Source organism: Fundulus heteroclitus, chromosome 12 (assembly GCF_011125445.2).
Source record: "Fundulus heteroclitus isolate FHET01 chromosome 12, MU-UCD_Fhet_4.1, whole genome shotgun sequence".
NCBI classification, from domain to species: domain Eukaryota; kingdom Metazoa; phylum Chordata; class Actinopteri; order Cyprinodontiformes; family Fundulidae; genus Fundulus; species Fundulus heteroclitus.
Genome location: NC_046372.1, coordinates 20,553,068 through 20,579,059, shown reverse-complemented (window position 1 = coordinate 20,579,059; position 25,992 = coordinate 20,553,068). Strand labels below are relative to the sequence as shown.

Sequence of the window (25,992 nt, the reverse complement as noted above, 5' to 3'; positions counted from 1 at the left end):
ATCTGGTTCCTCGATGGGTTCTTATGTTAGATCACCTCAGGATGTTAATGGAGAAAAACGTTCTAAAGATGGAAATACCAAAAATATGTACATAAAACGCACCAGTTGCCTTTATTTAACACCAAGGTGCCTCCTGAAAAGCTTTTTTTGCTCAGAGTTTCTCTGTTTTTTACCAAAATCCTCCATTTCCCCCTTTGTTTCATACAAAAAGAAAACTAATATTTTATTTCTCAGTGTATTTTAGCTGCCGCTGCCTAATCTCAATCAGTACCCCCCCCCCCCCCCCAAACTAAAACTTTGTTTTAGTTTAGTTTTTTTTTTTTATTCACCATTAATTTCCAGTTGACTGGTGAGTAAAACAGCTTTTAAATAATTGGTCAATCATTGCTCCTAACCTCTTTACTTCTCCAGCAATAATTCATCTTTTCTAACTATTATATGATAAATGTGTTGCCATACCCCTTTCACCAACAGCAGCAGGTTGACTTTCTTCACTAACGATAACCGGTAGGGTTTTAGGTCCTTTGGAGAGTATTTAAAGCAACATTTCTATGTTATGTACCAAATGTGCAGAGGCACCAGTGAAGCTTTAGTCCTGTTTTTTTATGAGGCCCTGGGCAGCTTCTTGCTTTTGACCAATCTGTAACTGGCCTCCATCGCTGATCAGGCAGTTTTTCCAACTGTTGCATGTCCTTATATGGTCATACGTTACCACCCCCAACAGCCAATCAGAAGCAAAGGGACTGCAGCCTTAAAGGAACAGGAGCCAAAACGGTGTGTTGAGGGGCAAACTGAATCCAGGAGCCGCAGCTCAGATACAAAAAAGGCAAACCAGGACTCAGGGACAGTTAATCATGTACAATAATACTAATCTGGAGTAAAACAAATAGTTTAGGTTGGTCACCCTCAGAAATACCCTGGTGCCTGCAGCATGACCTATGCTATTTGAGTCCAAACAACCAATCAGAGCAGAAACGATGGTTCTCCTGTTAGACTGCAGATGTTCCACAGTCGGCGACCTGGCAGGACGCTGGTGAGGAGAACATCAAGCAGCCGCTTTGGTCTCCCATTCCTGCAGGAAACAATCAAACACGCCCGTCAGAAATTATCTTCATGTTGCTCTGAACAACTTATAACCCTGAAGTTTTATCATAAATGACTTTCCTGACGCATTGAGAACCAGATACCCTTCAACTTGGACTGCAAAAGTCACTCAGGGAAATAAATAAAAAATTGTGGATTTGCGAGATAGGAAAGCCAGAAGTCCATGACGTTGTTCAGCAGCTCCGCGACAATTACTGTGACGTAATTGTTAAAAAAAAATGTAATAGAGACCAGAGACTTCTTAGATAAGACCCAACCTGACTCGCTCCTGGACAGACTACACTCAACTTCTCTGCTCGCCAAGACTTCAAGTTCACGACAAAACGTATTTAAGGTCTTAGAAAAAAAAAAGTATGTCCTTTTACATATGTCGTAGAGCTACAATGAACGGCTAACCACTAAGCAAACCGGATACATGAACACTAGAAGTGCGAATGCACAGCAACCACGAAGAAACTAACAAGGCATTGGCGTTACATGAGCGCATCACAATGATCGGCACGTGGGACACCAAATCGATCAGGTGATACCCCCAAAACCTGGGGGACAGGTGAGTGAGGGCAGAACTAAAACTCTGACCAATCCCTGCCCTTTGGACTGAACATCAGGGATTGGTCAGAGTTTTTACAGACCTGCAGCTTTCAGAGAGATCTAATTTTTTAACCTCCTTTTTATGAATACATAATGTGTTGACAGTATGGATTATGGATTAAAGGAAGATTTTACCCAGTATAACGAAAAGTGTTTCTGAACAGGATTACCAACTATAGCTTTAAGGTTAAAATATGAATCTCCTGAAATACCTTCAGATCTTAGAAGGATTCACAGGTTTTCACATTTACAGCAGGGAGTCAGAGTCAAAATGTAAATTTAAAAAAAAATAAATCAACTCAACTTTTGAGTTAAAAGCTGTCTTCAACATTCAAAGGTTGAAGAAACCAAAAACATTTGTCCGTTTGCTAAAACAGGCGAGTTAGTGAACAAGAGAATCTGAATCAGCAGAACCGACTCCTGAAACGATTCATCTCCAGAGACCTGAAAGCAGCCGGCCTGCAGACAGAAAGCATCTGCGGGAGAACTCCTCACCTTCTTCCTCTGGAAAACCTTCCCATGTTCTATGAAGAGCGCCGAAGGAGCTCGTCTCAGCGAGTTTTTAGCCGAAGCCGTGCGTCGCAGCAGAGGATTCAGGAACCCCACCTGGACCAGGACAGACCAGCAGAGGAGGTCAGAGGTCACCGAGAACATCCTGGTAACAACCTCAGTGGAAATTTAAGGTGCAGATCAGAAGGCGTGACCTCACCAGGGGCAGGTCGTCTCACCTGAGCGCGCTCAGTGCAGATGGCCAGAGACTGCCTGAAGGAGGTGCGCTTGTTTCGCTTCACAGCAGATGCCAGGTTGGTTTCGGACCCGGATCTGAGCTGCACGGTCGGCGTATCGACCAGCTTCAGCTTCTGAACGTCGCGCTGCACCGCCGTCCGGTCTGAAAAACACGAGTTCAGCTCCTTAGGCTTCATCATTCAGAACTTTAACTTTATAAAGCAGAGTTAAGGTCCATTCATACCCTACGTTTGGCCTACACGTCCGTATTTCTGTCCGTACGTTCTATCCGTTGACTCCTTCATACCTCCGTCCGTTGAAGTGCGCAATAACCAATATTTCCTCTAGGTGGCAGTGCTGGGCGCCAATGATTCGTCGCTGATCAAACATGGCGACGGTCCAATACGTGATTTTGTTGTATTTGCTCCATAAGTAAACTTTTTGTTTGTCCCTGTGCCCCGGACACGACACATCATATGTGTGGGTAGCTGCGGACAAGCTCCGCAAGTCGTTCCTCGAATCCCGCCATTGTTTAAAGCCCAGAATTCTAACCTTCTTCGTGATTTTGTTGACATTTTGTACTACAAACTCAATAGCGCCCCCACCGTTTCTGGTAGTATTGCTCCGTATTGATCCGTTTCGTCCGTAATCGTAAGCTCCCAATTTTCGTGTCAAAGTACGGATTAAATCGACGGTTAGAACGTATGAAACACTCCACACGTATCCGTATCCGTCTTTTACGTGAGGTATGAATGGGCCTTTAGTTCACATGGATGTGAGAAGCTGAGGTGGTCCTAGCACTAATCCAAACTTTTACAGAGTATAAAGACTTTTATAGGCTGATTATTTTTGCCCAAATGAAGTTGAGAGTTTGTTTACAAGATTTGTTCTGAAACTTTAGTTCTGACTCACTGCCGCTGGTGCCGCTGGTGCCGGTGCTGGTCAGCACCGTGTTGCTGTAGGTCACCGAGTCTCTGGACAACAACGAGTTACGGTGAACTGAATCCTGAGAGCTGTGAAGCTGAAAGACCACAAACAGGACGCACATTCAGGAGGTTCTACAGACAACCCACAGACACAGAACATCACACCTGTCCAATCAGACCAACCACAGAACATCACACCTGTCCAATCAGACCAATCACAGAACATCACACCCGTCCAATCAGACCAATCACAGAACATCACACCCGTCCAATCAGACCAATCACAGAACATCACACCTATCCAATCAGACCAATCACAGAACATCACACCTGTCCAATCAGACCAATTACAGAACATCACACCTGTCCAATCAGACCCATTACAGAACATCACACCTGTCCAATCAGACCACTTACAGAACATCACACCTGTCCAATCAGACCAATTACAGAACATCACACCTGTCCAATCAGACCAACTACAGAACATCACACCTGTCCAATCAGACCAACTACAGATCATCACACCTGTCCAATCAGACCCATTAGAGAACATCACACCAGTCCAATCAGACCAATCACAGAACATCACACCTGTCCAATCAGACCAATCACAGAACATCACACCTGTCCAATCAGACCAATTACAGAACATCACACCTGTCCAATCAGACCCATTACAGAACATCACACCTGTCCAATCAGACCAATCACAGAACATCACACCTGTCCAATCAGACCAATTACAGAACATCACACCTGTCCAATCAGACCCATTACAGAACATCACACCTGCCCAATCAGACCAATTACAGAACATCACACCTGTCCAATCAGACCCATTAGAGAACATCACACCTGTCCAATCAGACCACTTACAGAACATCACACCTGTCCAATCAGACCAATTACAGAACATCACACCTGTCCAATCAGAGCAACTACAGAACATCACACCTGTCCAATCAGACCAACTACAGATCATCACACCTGTCCAATCAGACCCATTAGAGAACATCACACCAGTCCAATCAGACCAATCACAGAACATCACACCTGTCCAATCAGACCAATCACAGAACATCACACCTGTCCAATCAGACCAATTACAGAACATCACACCTGTCCAATCAGACCCATTACAGAACATCACACCTGTCCAATCAGACCAATCACAGAACATCACACCTGTCCAATCAGACCAATTACAGAACATCACACCTGTCCAATCAGACCCATTACAGAACATCACACCTGCCCAATCAGACCAATTACAGAACATCACACCTGTCCAATCAGACCAACTACAGAACATCACACCTGTCCAATCAGACCAACTACAGATCATCACACCTGTCCAATCAGACCCATTAGAGAACATCACACCTGTCCAATCAGACCAATCACAGAACATCACACCTGTCCAATCAGACCAATCACAGAACATCACACCTGTCCAATCAGACCAATTACAGATCATCACACCTGTCCAATCAGACCCATTAGAGAACATCACACCTGTCCAATCAGACCAACTACAGAACATCACACCTGTCCAATCAGACCAATTACAGAACATCACACCTGTCCAATCAGACCAATCACAGAACATCACACCTGTCCAATCAGACCAACTACAGATCATCACACCTGTCCAATCAGATCCATTAGAGAACATCACACCTGTCCAATCAGACCAATCACAGAACATCACACCTGTCCAATCAGACCAATCACAGAACATCACACCTGTCCAATCAGACCAACTACAGAACATCACACCTGTCCAATCAGACCAACTACAGATCATCACACCTGTCCAATCAGACCCATTAGAGAACATCACACCAGTCCAATCCGACCAATCACAGAACATCACACCTGTCCAATCAGACCAACTACAGAACATCACACCTGTCCAATCAGACCAACTACAGAACATCACACCTGTCCAATCAGACCCATTACAGAACATCACACCTGTCCAATCAGACTCATTAGAGAACATCACACCTGTCCAATCAGACCAATCACAGAACATCACACCTGTCCAATCAGACCAATTACAGAACATCACACCTGTCCAATCAGACCCATTAGAGAACATCGCACCTGTCCAATCAGACCAATCACAGAACATCACACCTGTCCAATCAGACCAATTACAGAACATCACACCTGTCCAATCAGACCAATTACATAACATCACACCTGTCCAATCAGACCAACTACACAACATTACACCTGTCCAATCAGACCAATTACAGAACATCCCACCTGTCCAATCAGACCAATTACATAACATCACACCTGTCCAATCAGACCAACTACACAACATTACACCTGTCCAATCAGACCAATTACAGAACATCCCACCTGTCCAATCAGACCCATTACATAACATCACACCTGTCCAATCAGACCAACTACACAACATTACACCTGTCCAATCAGACCAATTACAGAACATCCCACCTGTCCAACCAGACCCATTGCAGAACATTAAAAGAGGTAATTTCATGTGAGAATGTTTAAAGTTGGCAGATGCAGAAAGCCTTGAGGCCAATGCTGATGTTTAACTCCAGGCTCCACTAATGACCATTAATATCACATCGTCTGGGATCTTAGCAAACTTCTGCAACATGACATAAAACTATTTCATGATGATTTAAATTATCTTTAGAGAAGCAGGACGTTTAATTAAGTCATTCCTATGTCTGGTTTGTACCTTGGGGTCCATCATGGAGGAGTTGGAGTAGATGGGCTGGTTTCTGGTGGTTCTGCTCAGACAGAAGGGGTCGTCCATGTAGGTGTTGGAGGTGGGAAATCTGCGAGTTTGCAGCCCACTGAGAAAATAATGTTAATGTGAGATTGAAACTCTGTAATTCATAAGTTCATCGCTGCATAATTCAGAGAAATTAATCTTCTAGGTCAGGTCCCTAAGCCTGGTCCTTAGGTGTCTCCTTGCTCCTGTTGGTCTATTTATTAAAGCTGGATATGTGACATTGGGTGCACACCTAAAACATGCAGGGCACTGGGCTCTGAACACCAAGGTTTGCAATACCATATGTGACCACTAGGTGTAATCAGAGAGCAGGAAGAGGACATCTGAGATTTACTTAAAAATGTTTGTCCCACCTGAAGGCGCCACCTGTGTGCTCCGGTGTCTTGTTGTCATTAAAACCATGACTGGCAGCTCCGTCCTGCAGAATCTTCAGCCACTTTTGTTTTTCCTCTAACGAGCTCACCTGGAGAACCCAAGGTTGGACAGAAAGACTCGTTAACGAGCAACAAACTGAGATGAAGGAGCTCTGACTCCACTGACCCTTCAACTCACCTCCAGCACGGCCACCTGGTCACCGAGCATGCTCAGTGTGATTCTGTAGGAGTGGTCTGTGTCTGCCCCAGCTCTGACCTCACAGCCTCTGAGCTGGACCGTGTACTGAGGCGAGCGCTTCACCTCCTCCTCCTCCTCGTTCTCGACTTCCTCTCCGTACATGTTGAGGACTCCGTCCTCCACCTGGCACAGCAGACTCTGCCACTGACAGTTCATGAGAACGTTCAGGAACCCTGCAGGTTCAGAACATCTCACATCACTGACCGGCATTTTGTGAAAATTAAAGCATCTCCATTGTGGACTTTGCTGCAGAATCTTATTGACTAAGAAAATAAAAACCACACACAGGACAAAAACCCAGGAGGGTTAATTGGCCCAGGAGGCCAATTAATCTGTCAGTCATGTTTTAGACTGTGGGAGGAAGCTGGAGTACCTGGAGAGAACCCATACATGCACAGGGAGAACATGCAGACTCCATGCAGACAGACCCGTTTGCTAAAGCTCAGTTCTACGGTGTTCTGGACAGAGATCTCAGAGGTTGCTCCTGAAAGCTGCTGCCCAGTCCTCAAGTTTGGGGTCAAAGCGCCAAGTTCACCAATGACAACTTCTCCATTTCTAGGCCGTGATATTCCTCGAGCTTCTCCTGGTCTTTCTTATTGATGTTGCAGAGACCTTGGATCAATTTGTCAGTCACTGCTGCTCTCTTTTCTGGATTGTCCACCACCACCACAATGTCCGGTTGGTGAGCCGTTACCAGTACATCAGTCTGGATCTGACCCATTTCCTTCCCAACCACTCTTGCTGGTGTCACCCATCTTTGACTGTGGGGCCGTCAGCCCATACCCTGCAAAGATGTTCCTATAAGCACCTTTTGCTACTTGGTTAAGGTGTTCCATGCACACTTTGCCTGTTAGTATCTTACACCTAGCTATCAAGAGTTGGACTTTTTCAGGAGCATGTTCCCTCTGTCTAAAATCTTTGGTCTTGAGTTGGTCAAACTTAGATTCTGTTGCTGTCCTGCTGAATGCTGGTTCCTGAGTTGCCCTGATTAGGGCTTTTGTCCTATTCCTCAGTCAAACCCTAAATTGCCATTAGTAGGTCATCTGTCTATCAGCCAAGCAGAACTTTGTCTCTCCCTAGTGGTTCATTAAGCCTCTTTTTTGCCCTCTTGGTTCCTCCTGCCTCAGACATTCATTCAGCATTGGGTCCCATCTTTTTTATGCTTTCTGGATCTTTTTCCATCCGGGATAGTGGGTTTGACTCTCACTACGGCTCTCCCTTCCTCCATCTGCTTGGCATACAGTGTCAGAGGCCTAAACTTTGGATGGAGCCCAATGGTCATTGCAGGAACTCATTTGTCTTGATATCAGCTTCTGTCTCTTAAGCCAGGCTCTCCTAGTCTAAAGATGCACTGGCATAAGAGTGTGTGTATGCATTGACTTTTTTTTATCAAAGGATATTTTATATTTCTGTGGTTGTTTTATGTTTTTTTTTTCTTTTATGTGAGTATGGATGCAAAGTCTGCAAATAAAGATTTATTATTACCTCTTTCTTTTGCTGAGCTGTTATACCGGTGGTGACAGATATATAGTGACTGAGAGGATGTGTGTGGAAATTGGCTGGACTTTGTTCTTACCACCCATCTGGTCTTTCCAGGTCTGACTTTCTCGCTGCGGGTACTCGTAGGATCTTGAGGTATTTGCATATGTCATAAAAATCTACAAAGTCACAGTCTGGCAGTCCAGTCCCTTTGGTTACGAACACTTTTCCTCTCTCAGACACCGTTCGCCATATTTATCCAACTTGATGGAAATTCTGATGCCCTCACTGTTGATCCTGGGTTTTTGGACCAGTCAGTTGATATCTTGCTTATTCTTGGCTTCTTGGTGTGAATCCAGATCATTAGCTTTGTTTACATGCACAGAATTTCATGATCCCATTAGAATGTGTTTGGATTAAATAATCGGATTGTACTGTTTATATTGGCGCACAATCAAATGTGCGCCAATAATCAATGTGCGTTTCTATGCACCTGGTTTTATTCAGAATCAAACCACTCTGACATGTGCAGTTATCAAATTCCCCTAAAAACAGAAAGAACTTCCGTCTTTGCTAAACAACAAAAAAACAACAAACAAAGGCGTTTTATACAAGTTCATGGGTTCCGAGCGCCCAGGATGAACTTGCAGGATGTTCTAATTATGGTTGAAACGTTACTGAGTAAGCAACCATTTTCAGCTCTTTCAATGTTTCAGACAGAAAGGTTCATCGAGATCCCTGATAGTTTTGCTTCCTGACGTATTTCTGCCACTCACCAACGTGGAAATACGTCACGTTTACATCAGGCACTCGAGTCAGTTGGCCAAATAACTTGAGCCTGACAAGCATTTATGTGCACATTGATCGTATCATCAACCCGCATAAACCACCCCTCTCATTCGGATTAATATTTCATTTCGATTGAGCTTAATCCAATTGGCCCTTTTTTCCCCGAGTACTTTTGTCCATGTAGACGTAACTATAGTCACAGCTTTACAAGAATGTTTGTTTTTTTAGATAATCACAAAGACTTTTACTGAAATTATTCCTGTAACACAGCTGATTTTTTCTGAACTTACTACAGTCACCATCGGGCATAAGATAAGATAAGAACCGCTTAGCAACCAGCTATAAATTGGGGTCTCGTCCGGGATATAAGCCACCTAGTTTTTGTAAGTCCAGGGAAGCAGATGAAATGTTTTGCTGGAAGGAGATTTTTTTCTGAGTTGGTGATACTTTTTTTGATAGTGACATTAGTGCAAGATGTTGTGGCAGTCCTCAACTACCAACAAATAAAAGGCAAGTTTATCCTGATCTACAAAGTTTTCAGCCTAGTTAGGTATGTTCCCCCTTCAGAAAGTCCCACAGTGCAGTTTTCTATTTAGCTGTAAGGTTTCTGTACCTTTTTCTCTGTTGAGGCTGGAGTACGCTGAAGGCTTCTCCTCATCAGAGTCGGTCTGGACTGTACTGGACTAAAGACAGAACAACAAAATAAATTATTTTTTATCATATTAACTTAGAAGCAGTGAGTTTACAAGTTTGTTAGGATATTAGTTAGGCTGTTTTTTGACTGCTTGATTTTAATGTGAAGGTTTGTCCCTGTTTTTGGAGATTTAAACCTCCCCAGCGTGTGATCTGGTGTTTTTGGATGTTCTTTACTGGAGGAACATCAGTAATGTCTCAAAGAAATAAAGAACCTTGTTGGTTTCTTACCCTGCAGGACAGACGCTGATCCGATTTACTCAGAGAAGAAAAGCTCTGAGTCTCAACCTCACCTCCAACGCTCACCTCTTCAATCACCTTCATACACACAAACAAATCCAGTTAAATTACTTTAAAGGTTAAAGTGTTTTTAAAGTCATGCTCTAATACAGCCCCTCCCTGTCCTGGAAAACGAGCGGCCATGACAGGTCTACATAGAGTGGTAGTAAGCAACACAGCCAACGAGCAATAATGTGAGGCAGAGCGTGATCATTTCTGCTCAAAGTGGAGACGAAGTGGCTCTTTAGCACCTAATCTGCACATCGACGGTAACTGCTCTTTTTTAGCAGCAGATATGTAACAAAATGTGTTTTTGACGTATGGTATTTTTTGGAGCACGCTAGCTTGTGTTTGTCTGATCACTGATTGGTGAACCTCGGCCTTTATTAAATTTGTCTCAGGGATTAATTCTTAACCTGACGCAGTTCCTACAGTAAAACCACCCGATGCAGACGCCAGAGCTCTACGTAAACCAAATTGCTAAACTGTAAAAATGTTAATTCAGGGTTATGTGCTGCAGGGACTCTAGAGCGCCCCCACATGTGGAGAGGCGCCGTCGCATTGAAGGCACATGTCCTTCTTCTTGGTTGTAAAAATAAGACCAGAAAACAACTAATATTCATAACAAATGAATACTCCGTAGAGGTAAAAGCAATATTCATGATATATATGCCTATAGTTGACTTTGGAAGGATTAGAAAAGCATGACACAAAACGTTTAAACTATCAGAGAAAATCTAAATCAATGAATAATGATAGATTGCGGTCACCAGATGTTATAAAATGTGGTTTAAGTAGAAAGGTGTCATTGGTGTGTGCTGCTGACCCTCCTCCACTCGTCCGCCTGCTGGAAGCTGCTGTAGCCCAGAACCAGGGACTCTGAGCCCACCGGGACCAGTTTGAGCTGGTGCTGGATCTTAGCGTGGCTCTTCGACTTGTAGAACAACTGACAGCCGTGAAGGTTCAACTCCAGCTGAGGCAGCAGGTCCCGAGCAAACTTATAGCACTGATGGACACAAACACAGAAGGAATGCAACATTATCACCCATCCCTCCACCCATGCGTCCAGCCACGCAGTCATCCACCCATCTCCAGCTTTATTTGACCCGGAAAAAGGACACCAAGATACCTGAACTCTTTTAAGACTAGGCTTAAAACTTTCCTTTGTGACAAAGATTCTAGTCAGAGTGGCTCATGTTACCCTGAGCTACCTCTATAGTTATGCTGCTATAGGCTTAGGCTGCTGGAGGACATCAGGGTCTATTTCTCTCACTCTGCTGAGTTCTCCTACTGCTCTCCACTCCACTCCAGCTCCTGGTTCAGAGATACTGAAACCATGAAGGTGACCGTGGTGCCCCATAATCCCACATCACTTCAGACGCACAGCAGCAGCATCTAGTGGACATTAAAGACACTGCAGTCTCTCCTCTTCCTCACCAGCAGCATGTCATTCTTGACGATGAAGAGCTGTTTGCTCCACTGTCCGAGCCACCTCCTCCTCCACAGGTAGCCGCAGAGCCGGGACTCTGGCGTGGGCCGCAGACAGATCTGTGAGGTGCTCCACTGGATGTAGTGAGCTCTGTCCTTCACGAGGCCATCTCCTTCCTCCTCATCATCATCTTCCTCCCCATATGACTCGTAGTGACTGCTTTCTGACTCCGCCCTCTCTGAAAGGAAGAAAAGAGTTTTGGTTGTGTTGCGTAAACCTCTCCTTTCTCCGCTGGTGTCACTGCAGCTACCTGTGTTGGAGACGTCAGCCACTGGCACGTAAGGTGCTGCTTCCTCGTAGGTATCCTCCTCATCATCATCGCCCCCGAGCCCACCTGGAGGATGAGGAGGAACGGCTGGGCCCTGCATCTGTGACCAGCAAGATGCAACGACAAGATTAAGAAAAATTAAAACACCTCTAGCATTTACACTGAGATTAGATTATTCACAAATTCACTGGATTATATTCAATAACACCAGAATAAACTGGGTTTTATGTGTGTGTGTATATATATATATATATATATATTAAACAGGGCTTATATATAAGCCCTGTTTAATATGGTGTTCTTGATAGATAGATAGATAGATAGATAGATAGATAGATAGATAGATAGATAGATAGATAGATAGATAGATAGATAGATAGATAGATAGATAGATAGATAGATAGATAGATAGATAGATAGATAGATAGATAGATAGATAGATAGATAGATAGATAGATACTATAGGTATATATCTATATAGATATAGACATAGAAATATACCTATAGTATATATAGATACATACTATATCTTATATACCTATAGTATATATCTATATCTATATAGATATATACTATAGGTATATAAGATATAGTATGTATCTATACAGATATACATAAAGTGTATATATATGGACCACTTTGTGTTGCTCTGTCGGATAAAATTGTCGTAAACCTCACTGAAGTTGAGTGGGTGTGAATACTTTTGCTAAGCTCTGTGGACACTATGCTGTAATTAGGATCTTATCGTGTTTTCTGTCCATCACGTAGACCAGATGCTAATCAGCCGCCATCACTGACCACTTCCTCCCTCTGCAGCTCCGTCAGCCAATCGGAGCGAGGCGAGACGGCCTCATATGTAAACAGTGAACTTCCTCCGGCTCCCTGACACACACTCTGTAACCCTGACGTCTCCTCCCAAACCTCAGGAGGACCCGCTCTGTCATTACTGACCCACATCACAGACGCTCCGCTTCTCTGCTGCTGGATCCCGATCTAAAAACAAACCTTCGTCTCTCCGCCCCGCTTCCCTTTGAGCTGCTCTCTGAGGTCAGAAAGTGAAGAGGTTTGGTGAAAGTCTCAACCGTGATGGGATGACGACCTTTTTTTGTTGTTTTTTTTTACTCGCGGTGATTAATGACGCCACTGTGTTTCCATGGTAACCAGAGATGATGGGAAACAGGTCGTCCAGACCTCCCTGTTCATGCATTCTGGTTTTTCAGACAGACTTTGGCCTAATCTCTTTGTGAGGTCTGGATCTCGCAGAAGTTCTGCAGGTTTTCTGTGGAGGTTTTTTTTTATTTTGTTTCATTGATAACTTCAGAGGTGAAGCCAGAGTGTTTGCTCACCCCGTTCCTGAGCCAGGCAGAGGAGTCCTGATTTGAGACCAGCTCAGACAACCAAACTCCTTCTGGAAAAACAAACAAAGAGGTTCGGAGCATGCAGCTGAACACCATTACCACCGTGTCTGTCTGTTTGTGGGGGGTTTCTGGTCTGGGGGACAGCCGAGGTGTCATGGCGGCAGCACCAGCAGGTACCTGGTCCAGGTGGGTCGACGTTCTCGGTGCTCGGAGACGACGCCGGACAGCTCATCACCATGTACTCTGCATCTTCCACTGAAAACGACACAAACGCATGAAAACGGGGCTTTTTGTTGCTACGTTCACAGACAGAGCTGGTCTAATATTTACACATTAAAAACTAAAATGTTAGTTTAACATCTAAACACCAATCTAAATTGGTGTTTAGATGTTTAGAACTGTATGAAACCAATAAAAATTTGTTATTTATGTCACGTATTATTTCCATCTACTTTCATTGACCAAACGTAAAGTGATAACAACTTCTTCATCTTCAAAGCAGCCTGAGCATCATCTCAACAACGCCCGGTCAGGAAGTAATTAATAATTCCTCCCCTTGGTAATGTTTTCTGTAAGTTTAACATTCAGTTTCGATGCTACGCTGATGACACCCAGCTCTGCCTAACTACCTTCCTCCCTCACCATGTGTTTGTCTGGAATAAAATCTTGGTTTACTATTAATTTCCTAAAATGATGATGATAAAACAGAACTCCTCCTTGTAGGAACTAAATCAATATTATCTAAAATACACAGTTTTTCTCTTTCCATCGACAGCTCCACAGTTTTCCCCTCAGGTCAGGAGTCTGGGTGTCTTCCTTGATAGCTCTCCATCCTTCACGTCTCAAATCAATTATATCTGCATATTTCCAGCTGCCCTATATTAAACGCTTTCGTCTTTCCCTTCGCCTCTATACCTGTTCGCAGTCTTGTCACTTCCTGTATTGACTATTGCAACTCTCGTCTGTTTGGTCTCCCCACATGAAACTCTCCATGAGCTCCAACTGGTCCAGAACTCAGCTGCTCCAATCATTACAGATACGTCTTCATTTCACCTGTTTTACAGCAACTTCAGTGGCTCCCAGTCAAATTCAGAATCCAATTCAAACGGTTCTCAGTGTAGCTCTTTACATTTAAGGTCATCCACAACCTCGCCCCTCCTTACTTATCTGATCTCCTTCATCTCAGCCTTCCCCTTCCTCAGATCTTCCTCCTCCATCCATCTCTCTCTTCCCTTTTTCCGCCTCAGTACCTTTGGGAGCAGAAATTCCTCTCGCTCTGCTCTCCTGTCAGACATCCATAATATCGACTCTCTACACCAGTTTAAATCCAGACTCAGAACACACGTCTTCTAGACTGTTTATTCTCTGTGATTTTAACTTTTATTGATGATGTTTTCTTTGTTTTATTCTTGTTGTTTTATTTTCATTTGTAAAGTGACCTTAAGTGTTTTGAAAGGTGCTTCTAAATAAAAAGTATTATTATTATTATTATTATTATTATTATTATTATTATTATTATTATTATTATTATTATTAGTGTTGGTACCTGGAGCGTCTGGAGTCTGCAGTTTGGAAAGTAGTTCTGAGATCGATTTCTTCTGAGCCTGAGCGATGTAGCTCAGGTTCTCCGAGTCCAGAACCGTCAGGAAGGACTGCAGGTCCCAGATCAGCTTGGCCAGAACTAAAAACAGCAGAGAGACGGAGAGCTGAATGAGTCAGTTACCAAAAAAGTCAGTTACCAAAGGAGTAAGTTACCAAACAGGTGAACAGCTGAACGAGTCAGTTACCAAACAGGTGAACAGCTGAACAAGTCAGTTACCAAAAAAGTCAGTTGTCAAAAGAGTCAGTTACTAAACGAGTCAGTTGTCAAACCAGTCAGTTACTAAATGAGTCAGTTACCAAACAGGTGAACAGCTGAACGAGTCAGTTACTAAACGAGTCAGTTGTCAAACAAGTCAGTTACTAAATGAGTCAGTTACCAAACGACTCAGTTACCAAACGAGTCAGTTACCAGTGGGTAACGGGTAGTCTGTCTGTTTTAGCTCATTAGCGTCATGTTTGAGTTTGGAGGAGTAGCAGAGATAACTCCGAACATCAAACAGTTCACAGACGTTATCTGTGTCTCACTGAGTCACAGTTTAAGCGACTGTTGACGAAAAGGCAAAGCAGTGACTCATGTTTGATCTCTCAGTTTCTTCTTATCTCTGTTTACTCTGAAACAGACACACTGTCTCTCTGTTCGCCTCCAGATCTTTAATGTTTAACTCTTTCCACGATTCCTCCCAAATAAACAGAATGAAATCCACAAACTTGGCAGCAGCAACAATTTCCTGCCAGCTTTGCATCATAAACCCAGATTCAACATCCTGAGCTGTTAATGAATGGAGGTTCCTCTGCAGACAGCCGGCACAGTAAAGGTTATTAATTAGAAATGACACAAATCAAACACCGACTGCATCAGAACGATGAGGTCGCCCTGTTTGTGTTTCCTGAATCCAGCAGCAATCTCTCTGTGAATGAGCTTCACGTCAGACCTGGAGCCGAACGCTGCAGCACAACCAGCTGATGGGTCACATAAAAACACCTCAGCCGTCTATATTCTGACTTACACTGAACTCGTGTACCGCATGCGTGTTCAGCAACGTAAAAAGGCTGTTAACGTTCTCCATGGGCACAGACCCAGGACACTAATCTGTGGGTTCTCCTGGTCCTGCGTGAATAACTGGGTCTCTGTCCATCAGACTCCCACCTGCTCAGGTGAACGCCTCCCATCACAGGTGCTGACATGTTCCGGCCTTCGCATTTTAACAGACCAGAGGAAACCCACTGATAAGCTCCAGGAAGCTGCTAATGTTTAACTCAGAGCACCGACCATGAGCAGAGATGCTCCACTGATTCATAAAAATGGCTGAAAGTCTTTGTCATTTTTGTTTTTTAGCTCTTCAGAGTCGACAGAATGCCTCTTTCCTTTGTTACAGCAGGCGGGGAGCCATGTAAAACATGCAGGACACCTCAAGGACCAGAGATAGTCCAGACGTTCCACTTCAGCTTCATAAAGGATCCATACAGTGTTTTTAATTAACATAACATCTCAGCAGTAAGTAGAAGTCTAAAAGATCTTCAGATGCACTTACTAAACACATTAAAGCTCATAGATGTTGGTGCAGAACACCTCAATGTTCTTCAGAACCTGCTGGCCTAAAATGTTTGTGCAGCTACACTGAGAACCGTCCATTACTTCCTCGTGACAAACCTTCAGAACCGCCGGAGGAACTGAAAAGAACCGGCTGTGCAAAGCTATGTTTGCTTGTTGACACTGAAATCACAGGCAAACTGCAAGAAATCCTCCTCTAGCCTCACGAGATCCAACATATCAGAAGGAACATCAGTCAGCATCACTGTTGCCATCTGAAGAACCCGACAATAATAAAAGCTCTTCAGTTAAAATAGTAAAGTTATCATCCAATACTGAACGTTTCAGTCTAATAAACAATGAATTTACAAACGCATTGTCCACCAGAAAAAATAAATATTCTTATAGACTGCCCTGCTTCCAACAACCATTTAAAAATAATCTAACCTGTAATTTAACCTGATGGATGGATGGATGGATGGATGGATGGATGGATGGATGGATGGATGGATGGATGGATGGATGGATGGATGGATGGATGGATGGATGGATGGATGGATGGATGGATGGATGTGCGGATGGATGGATGTGCAGTTAAGGTTGTGTATGAAGGATAAAGTGTTTAACACATTTATTCATTTTGTCCTTTTTTAACTAGAAGCATCAGAAATAAAAATAACCTTGTTTTACTCAGAATAAACGAGATAAAAGCCGTTTTTGTGTGTCAGAGCTGAGGTTGGCTCCCCCTGGTTAGCGCTGACCCCAGACCAGCTGCTGAAACCCCTGAGAATAAAACCTGCCATACCACCTGCAGCCTGTGGGGGCAGCATTCACCACAGGAGACCGAAACTCACTGAACAGGACAACAATTAATTATTTACAATTAATTATAATTAATTGCAATTTGAGACATGAGTTTAGAAAGCCGCTTGCAAGGTTTTTCAACTTTTATTCCATATTTTTTCATACCACCACCTGAAATTTTTATATATTTTAAAGGGATTTTATTAGAAAGGCCAACACACAGTATGCCTAACTGTGAAGTGGAAAGGAAATGATACATGAAAGTTTTTACAAACAGAATTAGAAAGTGTCGTTTGCATTTCTGGTAAAGCCTCTTTACTCCAAGGAGGGAGAATCTGAAACAACCATTACTGGTGCACTGCATAAATGTGGGTTTTATAGAACCGTGGAAAGATGGAAGTCATAAAAAGTTCTGCCTCCAGTTTTCCAGAAACCATGTAGCACAAACAGAAAACCTGATCTGAAGAGACCAGAAATAAACTTTGTGTCCAACATGCAAAACACTTTATCTGTGTAAACCTAACAGCACACATCAGCTCCAACACGGTGGTGGCAGCATCATGCTGCGGGGATCCAGGACGACCATGGAGGGAAAACCTGCAGGAGACCCGAGTCTGGGGTGGAGGTGACGACCACCCTGAACCTGCAGCCGGATCTGCAGAGGCTGGTGTCAGAACGGCCTAGTCAAAGCACCAAGGCTTGACGTTCACAGACGTTCTCCATCCAATCTGACTGAGCTGGAGCCATTTTAGAAAGACGACTAATAAATGTGTTGATGTTCAAAGGTGGTAAAAACCTGCAGCACAAGGAAGTTCTACAAAGTTCTGACTCAAGGGTTCGAATGCAGGTACACTCCACACTTTTCAGATGTTTCTCTCCTCTCACCTCTTTGTTGATCCGCAACATTAAATCCCTGTAAAACACACTAAGGTTTGGGGCTAGAATGTGAAAAAAAGATGGAGGGGTGTGAATACTTTGGTTGGTTCTGTATTCATATCAAGCATAGCTGAGCTGTACGTATAATAATCACAGACAGTGACTGTTTTGGGTCATAGAAAAGTGTATTTGAAAAGCGGGTCTACGGAATGACCCGTTCACGGTTCTGGATGTGGGGAAAAGAAACTAACAACCTAAAGGTTTTCTTCATTTTTCTGATGTCTGCGCTACGTTCTGCTGAATGAGGCTCAGGGGTTTGAGTGCGCTGATCTCAGAACAGTTCTTGAGGCAGACGCTGAGACCCTCCTGAACAAAGGAGGCCTGTCCTGGACTCCTGGTCCCATTCATGGAGACAGACTGCGTCCATTCACTGAGCTCAGAGTGGGAGATGAAGGTTAAATGTTTCTGATTAACTCCTCTGCTGTCTCCCAGTGCTGCTTATCAGCCCGCTGCTGTTTTAAACACCGAGCTGCACATACCTCAAACTCCCACAGCGCTTCAGCAACAACACGAGACAGGAGGACATGTCTACTACTCCTGGACTAAAACACGAAGGCAACGCCGCTAAACGCTGCAATCTCACCATCTGCATCACTTCCTGTTTCTGCCTTCTGAGCTGCATGGCACAGAAACGCTGCCAGGAATGGACATCACTCTGTCAGTAAACACCTGTTTACTGCTAAATAACCGCTAGCTGAGGACACCAACAGCTGCTTCTCATGTCTGCAGATAGACTTAAAACTTTCCTTTCTGTCTGGCATTCTGTTAGCTGTGACATCATCAGGGGAATCAGATCATCCTCTATTACCATCTAACATAGAAAGTACTCCTGGGTCAATGTGAGCTTCTGTGCTTTCTGTGTCTCTGCTCTGTCTTCTCTAAGCCCCAGTGGGTCGAGGCAGATGAGCGTTCACACTGAGCCTGGTTCTGGTTCTGCTGGAGGTTCTCCTCCCTGTTAAAGGGGAGTTTTCCTCTCCACTGTCGCTTCATGCATGCTCAGTATGAGGGATTGCTGCAAAGCCATCAACAATGCAGACGACTGTCCACTGTGGCTCTACGCTCTTTCAGGAGGAGTGAATGCTGCTTGGAGAGACTTGATGCAACCTGCTGGGTTTCCTTAGAGAGGAAACTTTCTGACCAATCTGGAGGATCTGATGGAATCTGACTTTGGAAAAAGCCTTGAGATGACGTGTTGTGAATTGGAGCCATAGAAATAAAATAGAATTTAATTGAATTCAATCATTTAAATCCCTCTCACTGGCCAGCTTTTCATGACCATGTAAGTTTCCATCAGGATTGCAGGCATATATTTAAAACTCTCCATCTGAAAGTGCAACAGCTGGACCAGAATGTAGAACTGTGGTTTAAACCCTGAGAGTCTAAATCACTACTAACAGAGTCAAGAACTCTCCTTTCCTACAGGGATCCAGAAACCAAGCAGAAGTCCCACGTTTGAAGGCCTCAGTCCGGGATGCAGGTCTTCCTGAGTCCTGGTCCATGGACCTTTATTGAATGTCTTCCCCCTCTCTCAGACCCCTTTCCTGTCAGTTTACTGTGAATAAAAGGCCACCAGGGCCACAGAATTTAAAAATAATCTCACTACGCCAAGAAAAAGTGTAATGATAAACCAAATCCACCAGTAGGCGAAGATGTTGGAGACAGAAATATTCCCTCATGTACTCATTTTGCTGCATTTTACTCAAAACAAAAAATGGTGCCTTTTTTATAACAAACTCAACAAAACATGTAAACACAAACATGACAGAAGTCCATTCACCAATTCTCTACAGCCAGTCACCCACACAGGGTCGAGGTGGGGGCTGATGTCCATCACAGAGCATTACAGAGACACATGAAGCACAAACAACCATAGGCACACTCCTACGCTTCACTGTCACAGGAAGCAGGAGTACCCAGAGACCACTCACGTATGCCAACTACGCTAAGAAAAACCCAGCTGGGACTCAAACCCAGGACCTTCCTGCTGCTGGCAGCAGTGCTAACACTGCACCGCCGTTCAGCTTAGAGGAAGTACGACTACCGTACGTTTTAACAAGTGTGTAGCTTTAGCTGAACCAACCGTCTTCTGACATGTTCAGCTAGCAAACGTAGAAAATCCCTGCAGGTCTTCTTCTATGGTGTGAACAATGGATCTCAACTTGCATTAAAGGGCGCTATCGCCTCTTACTGTTGAAGCTCCAGTCAGGACTCAGGAGAAAACTGTGGACCTAACCTGAAAATCAGAACCAGCAACCTTTCAGTCCCCTCACCCACTGTGGAGCCTGTAGTGAACAGGTAGGCCAGTAAACAGGCTTCACTGTTAGACGCAGCAACAAGCTGCAGAGTAAAATTAGGTTTTACTGTCACCAGTGATGCTGTAACTGTTGGCATCTTAGTCTTGTGGTTATTAAAAATTAACCAAATCAAGCAAAAATGTTTTTAATCCTCTCAGGACACGTAGCTCCCTCCACCTCTGAAAGGTCGCTCCAATGTTTACCCTCATTTTAATTCTTTATTTTTAGCTTGGTTTTCATCGTCGGTCTTCTTCAATCGTCTTTTTGTCAGAGCCACTCGACAAATCCGTGGTTTTCCTGTAACGTTGATCTTTATCTGCCATTTCTCCACACAGCTGCGGCCCAACGGCCATCTGGAGCCCTCCCTGTGCGGGGGAGGGGTGTGGGCAGCAGCATAATTGACCCTGCTAACAACCAATCAGAGCCAGACATTCCTCCTGTGCTCTGATTGGCTGTTTCTGACAGGGAGTGGAGGAATTCAGCAAATGGCTGCAGGATCACTGGGAGTAACCAGAGGAGCTTTTATTTATGAGCCAGATTATTGGTCTCATACCTGTCAGGACATAGTGATGGTTTTAACAAATATGTAAAAAATATATATATTTTTACAAAAGTTACCTACTGCAGCTTTAATGAGATTGAATGATTAACTTCTGATTTTTTTTTTCCTTTTACATTTTTTGTACCCATATATATCCAATCGATCCACTAAAACTGGGTCCTGGGTTCCACATACAGTTAGCAATAACATAGAAGAGAACCAACTACTAGTGACTGCAAGGTGGCGCTAGCAATCTTGCTTAAGTCCATTTTCTTCAAAATTGTCAACCTCTTGAGTTAATCATGCATTGATGTAACAGGCTGGGGAGGAGAAGTTGTTTGCTTGCTGATTACATTAAGTTCTGTATAATAGTTCAGTACGACAGGTTCGCTGTGAGAAACAGAGAAACATCAGAGTCAGAACATGGTTTGGTTGGAAAATAAAAAAAACTAGCTTCATGTATTTCTGTTAGCCTCTCTCCCAGCTGGTCAGTGGACAATGTCGTTAGTTGTTCCTTGGTCCCGTTTCTTTGACTGTGTGTGTATATGTGGTCTGAAGCAGCTTGAAATCAAAGAAACTTCAGCCACAGAGGGAAAAAGGCCCGAGCTGCTCCTGTAATTGGCTTAGGTTGCGAGATTTAGAAAAAGTAATTTAAGCGCTGCTGCCATGAGAACCGAACCCTGAAATTAGCCAGAAGATGTGATTCCTGCAAAACCCCCAAACATGTTGTGTGCATGTCCAGCTGTCTTTGTGGGGACACAGTTATTTATAGTCCTTGTGGGGACACGGCAACTTATGAGGGCACTTTGTGCTGATCAAACCTTCAAAGGGGGGTATTTAGGGGTTCAGAGTTGTCTTTTTGTGCCTCAGGTTAGAAAGACATTTATTCACGGTTTGCTAAGGCATCGTGTGATTTTAGGGCCCTCACATGTAGAGAAGTGCAAACATGTGTGCAGCAGCGAGTGATCCAGCTCTGGTTGGTTGCTGCTTTAGAGAAAGTGTTCCCAGTTTCTAAGCTGCTTTTACGTCAAACTACTGAACCAACACTGAACCAACTACAAGCAATAACCAGCACAGAAACCAGAATCTCCTGAATGCTCCCGAATGATTCGTGTGTTCAACTGATTGTTACCCAAATCAATTTAGACCCGAGAAAAGACGTTAGGCCGCTTTACCCTCCTGGTACCTTGCAGCTGCTTTGCAAAGACCTCACAGGGCTGGGTTCGCTGCTAATATGGGAAAAATGCTGAAATTGTTGGTTTGGGTACCTTGAAGACACAAACAGCAGGAAATCTGGTGGATCTAAACAGTCCATTAACCGGGTCCCTGGAGACCCCGAGGGAGGAGGAAGTGATGATGAAGAGCAGGAAGAAGGAGGAGGATGGAGGAGCAGGCAAGGGTGTTTCCGATTGTTAACATACCAATAGTGCGATAAAAAACTGTGCAACAGCAGAAGGATGGACTTAAACTCTGCCCCCTGTAGGCAAAGAGCTGCAGCTACAGAAGTGAGTACTCCTGGTTCACTGCAGGGTGGTAAAAAAAAAAAAAAACACCAAAATTATGTTAATTCACATAAAAAAGTAATTCTGCTGTTGCTATAAGAAGGTAGCTCAGATAAGAGCCCTGTTGTAAGTTTTTTTAAACCAAGCAATTTAAAAATCGCATCCATGAACATTAATGCAACCCAAAGTTATTGTGAGATTAGCGAGATGTGGATTTGTTTTTGTTATTTCATTCTCAGTCATTTAAAATTCAATAAGTTTTTACCCAACTGGACCAAAATGTCAGGAGAGAACTTTTCCTGTTGAGACTTCGATCAGTTAAATAATACATTAACTGCCCGTTTATAAGAAGTGTAAAAGAAGAGGAAACTTAATAAATGAAACTTCAGCCCGAATATTATATTATATTTTGGGGTGAAAACCCCAGAAAACCTATGGTTTAATATTTGTCCATTAAGTAAAATATATTTTAATATATTAAAATATATTCATGTTATTCCATGTTTTGTTTTTGCTTTTGTCTTTATTCATTAAAGTAGCAAAAGACACGTTTTGCATATCCATAGTCTCCAAAAGCTAAATAATAATAAAACAGGCATACAGTAACCAGATTTATACTAATGTAAAGATAAAAATATAAATAAAGAAAACTGCATTGTGACTTTGCAGGTTTAGCAGTTTCATACCAGACTCCCCTGGGATGTTTTGTACCGACCGGGTTTCTGTCTGTAGCTGCTTAGCGGACGTTTGGTGCCCACTTTGACAAATAAAGATTTAAAGTAGTTTTATATATATTTGTTGGTGAGGATTCAGTAAATTATCTCACAGCTTCAGGTCTCTGTGAGTTACTCTGATTTATCAGGGGCCATCTGTCACATTTTTAAAGAGTCTCCAGAAAATAATTAAATTGCCCGTTCTCCGTTAAAACTTTCCCCATTAAGTAAACAAAATAAACATTTAGACTGATGCGTGCTGCAAATTCTCAGTTGTCGAAGTCAAGGCAACAGCAAACCAGTTTAAATCAGAAAATTTTCAGAACCACAACATAAAAGATAAAAAAATCTCAAGAAAAATATGCTATTAAGCTCAATTAGACAATTGATTTGTGTCTTTTAAAGAACATTTATCTCTATAACCCTTTAAATATTTGACTGAGAGAAATAAATGGATAATGGTTCAGTTCCTGGGTTCCAGCTTTCTTCAGATGGAAGAAACGATGTAGGCAAAATAAATAAAACAAATAACACGTGTTGATGAAATAAAAAGGTAAACCGACCCTGAGAAGACTTTGGATGATGCTCAGCAGAATAATTAAAAATATTCTTCACCTTCTTATGGCTGTAGTTTATCATATAATCTCAAAGCAAACAGGTTAGTTAACATGTTTTATATTTGTAACTCAGAAAACCTGTGATGTTTTAAAACGAGCGGTGAAATACTTTCCTGCATTAGAATGATGTAAAAAGTTGATTTTTTTTTTTAGTCTGGTGCTGTAAACTGGCTCCGTACCTTTCTGCTTGTCCATGTCTGTTGTCTCAGCGGCAGCTCATCTTCTGGCTCATATCTCAGCTGAAAGAATCCAAAACAGCCGTCTCAAGTCCTCCCTGAACTCCCACTGCTGGGTCTGTGGGAAGCAGTTTGAGGTCCGGCAGCCGAGTCCTGCCTCTGTGAGACCTCAGCGCATGGAGGAGGAGGAGGGAGAGGCGGACCAACAATCTCATTATGTGTTGGACACAGAGGGAAAAAAACAAGCAACAAACCTGCTTTGATTCACACATTTTTTCCTCTGACTTTTGTTTCCTATCTGTCTGTCTTTAGCCAGTTTATGACATCTTTTGTCTTCGTTTTAGCTCTTAGCATCATTTTTAGCATTTCAGACTCTGACACATTCCAAAACGCGGGTTTTAGTTGTTCCCACTCTGCAGGGATTTCACTCCTCTCCCAGCAGTTAAAAGCCATATTCTGTGGTCGTGCATTCAAAGCCAGGAAGGGTTCCAGATGTTATTTGTCCCATTCTTTCCCACAAACATCTTAAAGCATCCAACAGTGTGGAGTCCCACTTCTGGTCCTCAAACTCTCTGTCAGGCCTGGTTCAGGAGCGATCTCGCCGTGTTGGTGAAAACCAAGAAGGGAGGATGTTGAAGGAAACATGTGTTGTGATGGCTGCATTAATGCTGCCATCACAGAAGTGGAATTGAGCTTTTTTAAAGGTCCTGATCCAAGCCCAGATGAAATGCATCCCCATTTGATCCCAGCACAAACATCTGGAGGTCTGGTCCATCTGGTCCATGGTGGTCCGTGTTTCTGAGCCCAGAGAAGCGGACTCCTCCCCTCAGGAGAACACCAGGCTCCGCTCAATAAAGGCTGCGACTGTAACTGAGGATCTAGAGACGGACAAAGGTTCTCAAACGGATTCCCTGCTCCTTCTGGTTCCATCCTCTGTTGATGGTTCTTGATCCAGGACCGTCTGAATGATCGGAGATCATTGCCGGTCCTGTTGATGCTGCTCCCTGAGTGTCCTCCAGATTCCTGGGTGGTTTCACGACGTTCTGCTCTGCAGGGGCAGAACCCAGTGAAATTTATTCCAGTGTAGAAACCTAAATGCTAAATGTTGAATACAGACACCTTTCTTTGTGTGTTTTCTGAACATAAATGCTTAAATGGCCTAGCTCCACATTACTTCTCTGCCTTGCTTCAATCGCATCATCCTTTACGGTCTCTAAGGTCCGCTGACCAGCTGAAGCTCTGAAGTGACGGAGCTTTTTCAGGTGCAGCTCTTATGTTGTGGTACGGGTTATAACAGGTTATGTTAGGTGGACACCTTCACTGTCAATTCGATTCGATTCAACTCAATAAAATTTTATTTATATAGCGCCAATTCATGAAACATGTCATCTCGAGGCACTTTACAAAGTCAAGTTCAATCATATCATACAGATTGGTTAAAAAATGTCCTATATAAGGGAACCAGTTGATTGCATCAAAGTCCCGACAAGCAGCATTCACTCCTGGGGAACCACAGAGCCACAGGAAGAGTCATCTGCATTGTACATGGCTTTGCTGCAATCCCTCATACTGAGCAAGCATGAAGCAACAGTGGAAAGACTGTCTTCTTTTAAATCGTTTTTAAAGACTCACCTTTTTTCCTTGGCCTTCAACACGGCTTGAGTTGTTTGTTTTTCCCTCCTGACTCAGCTGTGTACTTTGTTTTTATGTCTGTTTATTTTATTAATTGTGTTATGGATATATACAGCACTTTGGTCAGCAATCTGTTGTTTTTAAACGTGGTTTATAAATCAATTGGATTTGACAGATTCCAGATTCCAGTTCATATTAATAATAAATATTCTTCAAACTCTAGGGTCACCTGTGGAGTACCACAGGGTTCAGTCCTTGGACCAATTCTCTTTACTATATATATGCTTCCGATTGGTAAAATTATCAGACAGCATGGGATTAATTTCCACTGTTATGCTGATGATACTCAGCTATATTTATCCATAAATCCTGATGAATCCAATCAATTACTTCGACTGCAGTCATGTCTTGATGACATCAAAAGCTGGATGACTTTAAATTTCCTGCATTTAAATTCTGACAAGACAGAAGTTGTAATCTTTGGACCAGAGTCCTCAAAAAATAAACTTCTTAACCAATCACTTAATCTGGATGGCATTAACTTG

General features: G+C 43.2%; 1 protein-coding gene across 1 annotated transcript; it reads right to left on the bottom strand.

Annotated features, from left to right (window-relative positions):
• Nucleotides 1-279: 279 nt before the first annotated feature.
• Nucleotides 280-24,403, bottom strand: si:dkey-220o5.5 (actin filament-associated protein 1-like 2). The gene is made up of 16 exons (XM_012851213.3): nucleotides 23,819-24,403; nucleotides 14,646-14,780; nucleotides 13,277-13,354; nucleotides 13,088-13,149; nucleotides 11,724-11,841; nucleotides 11,422-11,651; nucleotides 10,811-10,990; nucleotides 9,937-10,023; nucleotides 9,626-9,695; nucleotides 6,685-6,917; nucleotides 6,486-6,595; nucleotides 6,076-6,193; nucleotides 3,334-3,442; nucleotides 2,424-2,584; nucleotides 2,191-2,301; nucleotides 280-1,072 (listed from the first exon to the last, which is right to left on the bottom strand). Exons 1-16 carry the CDS (start codon nucleotides 23,832-23,834, stop codon nucleotides 1,046-1,048), a joined length of 1,845 nt encoding a protein of 614 aa, XP_012706667.2. The 5' UTR covers nucleotides 23,835-24,403; the 3' UTR covers nucleotides 280-1,045.
• Between the last annotated feature and the right edge of the window lie 1,589 nt (nucleotides 24,404-25,992).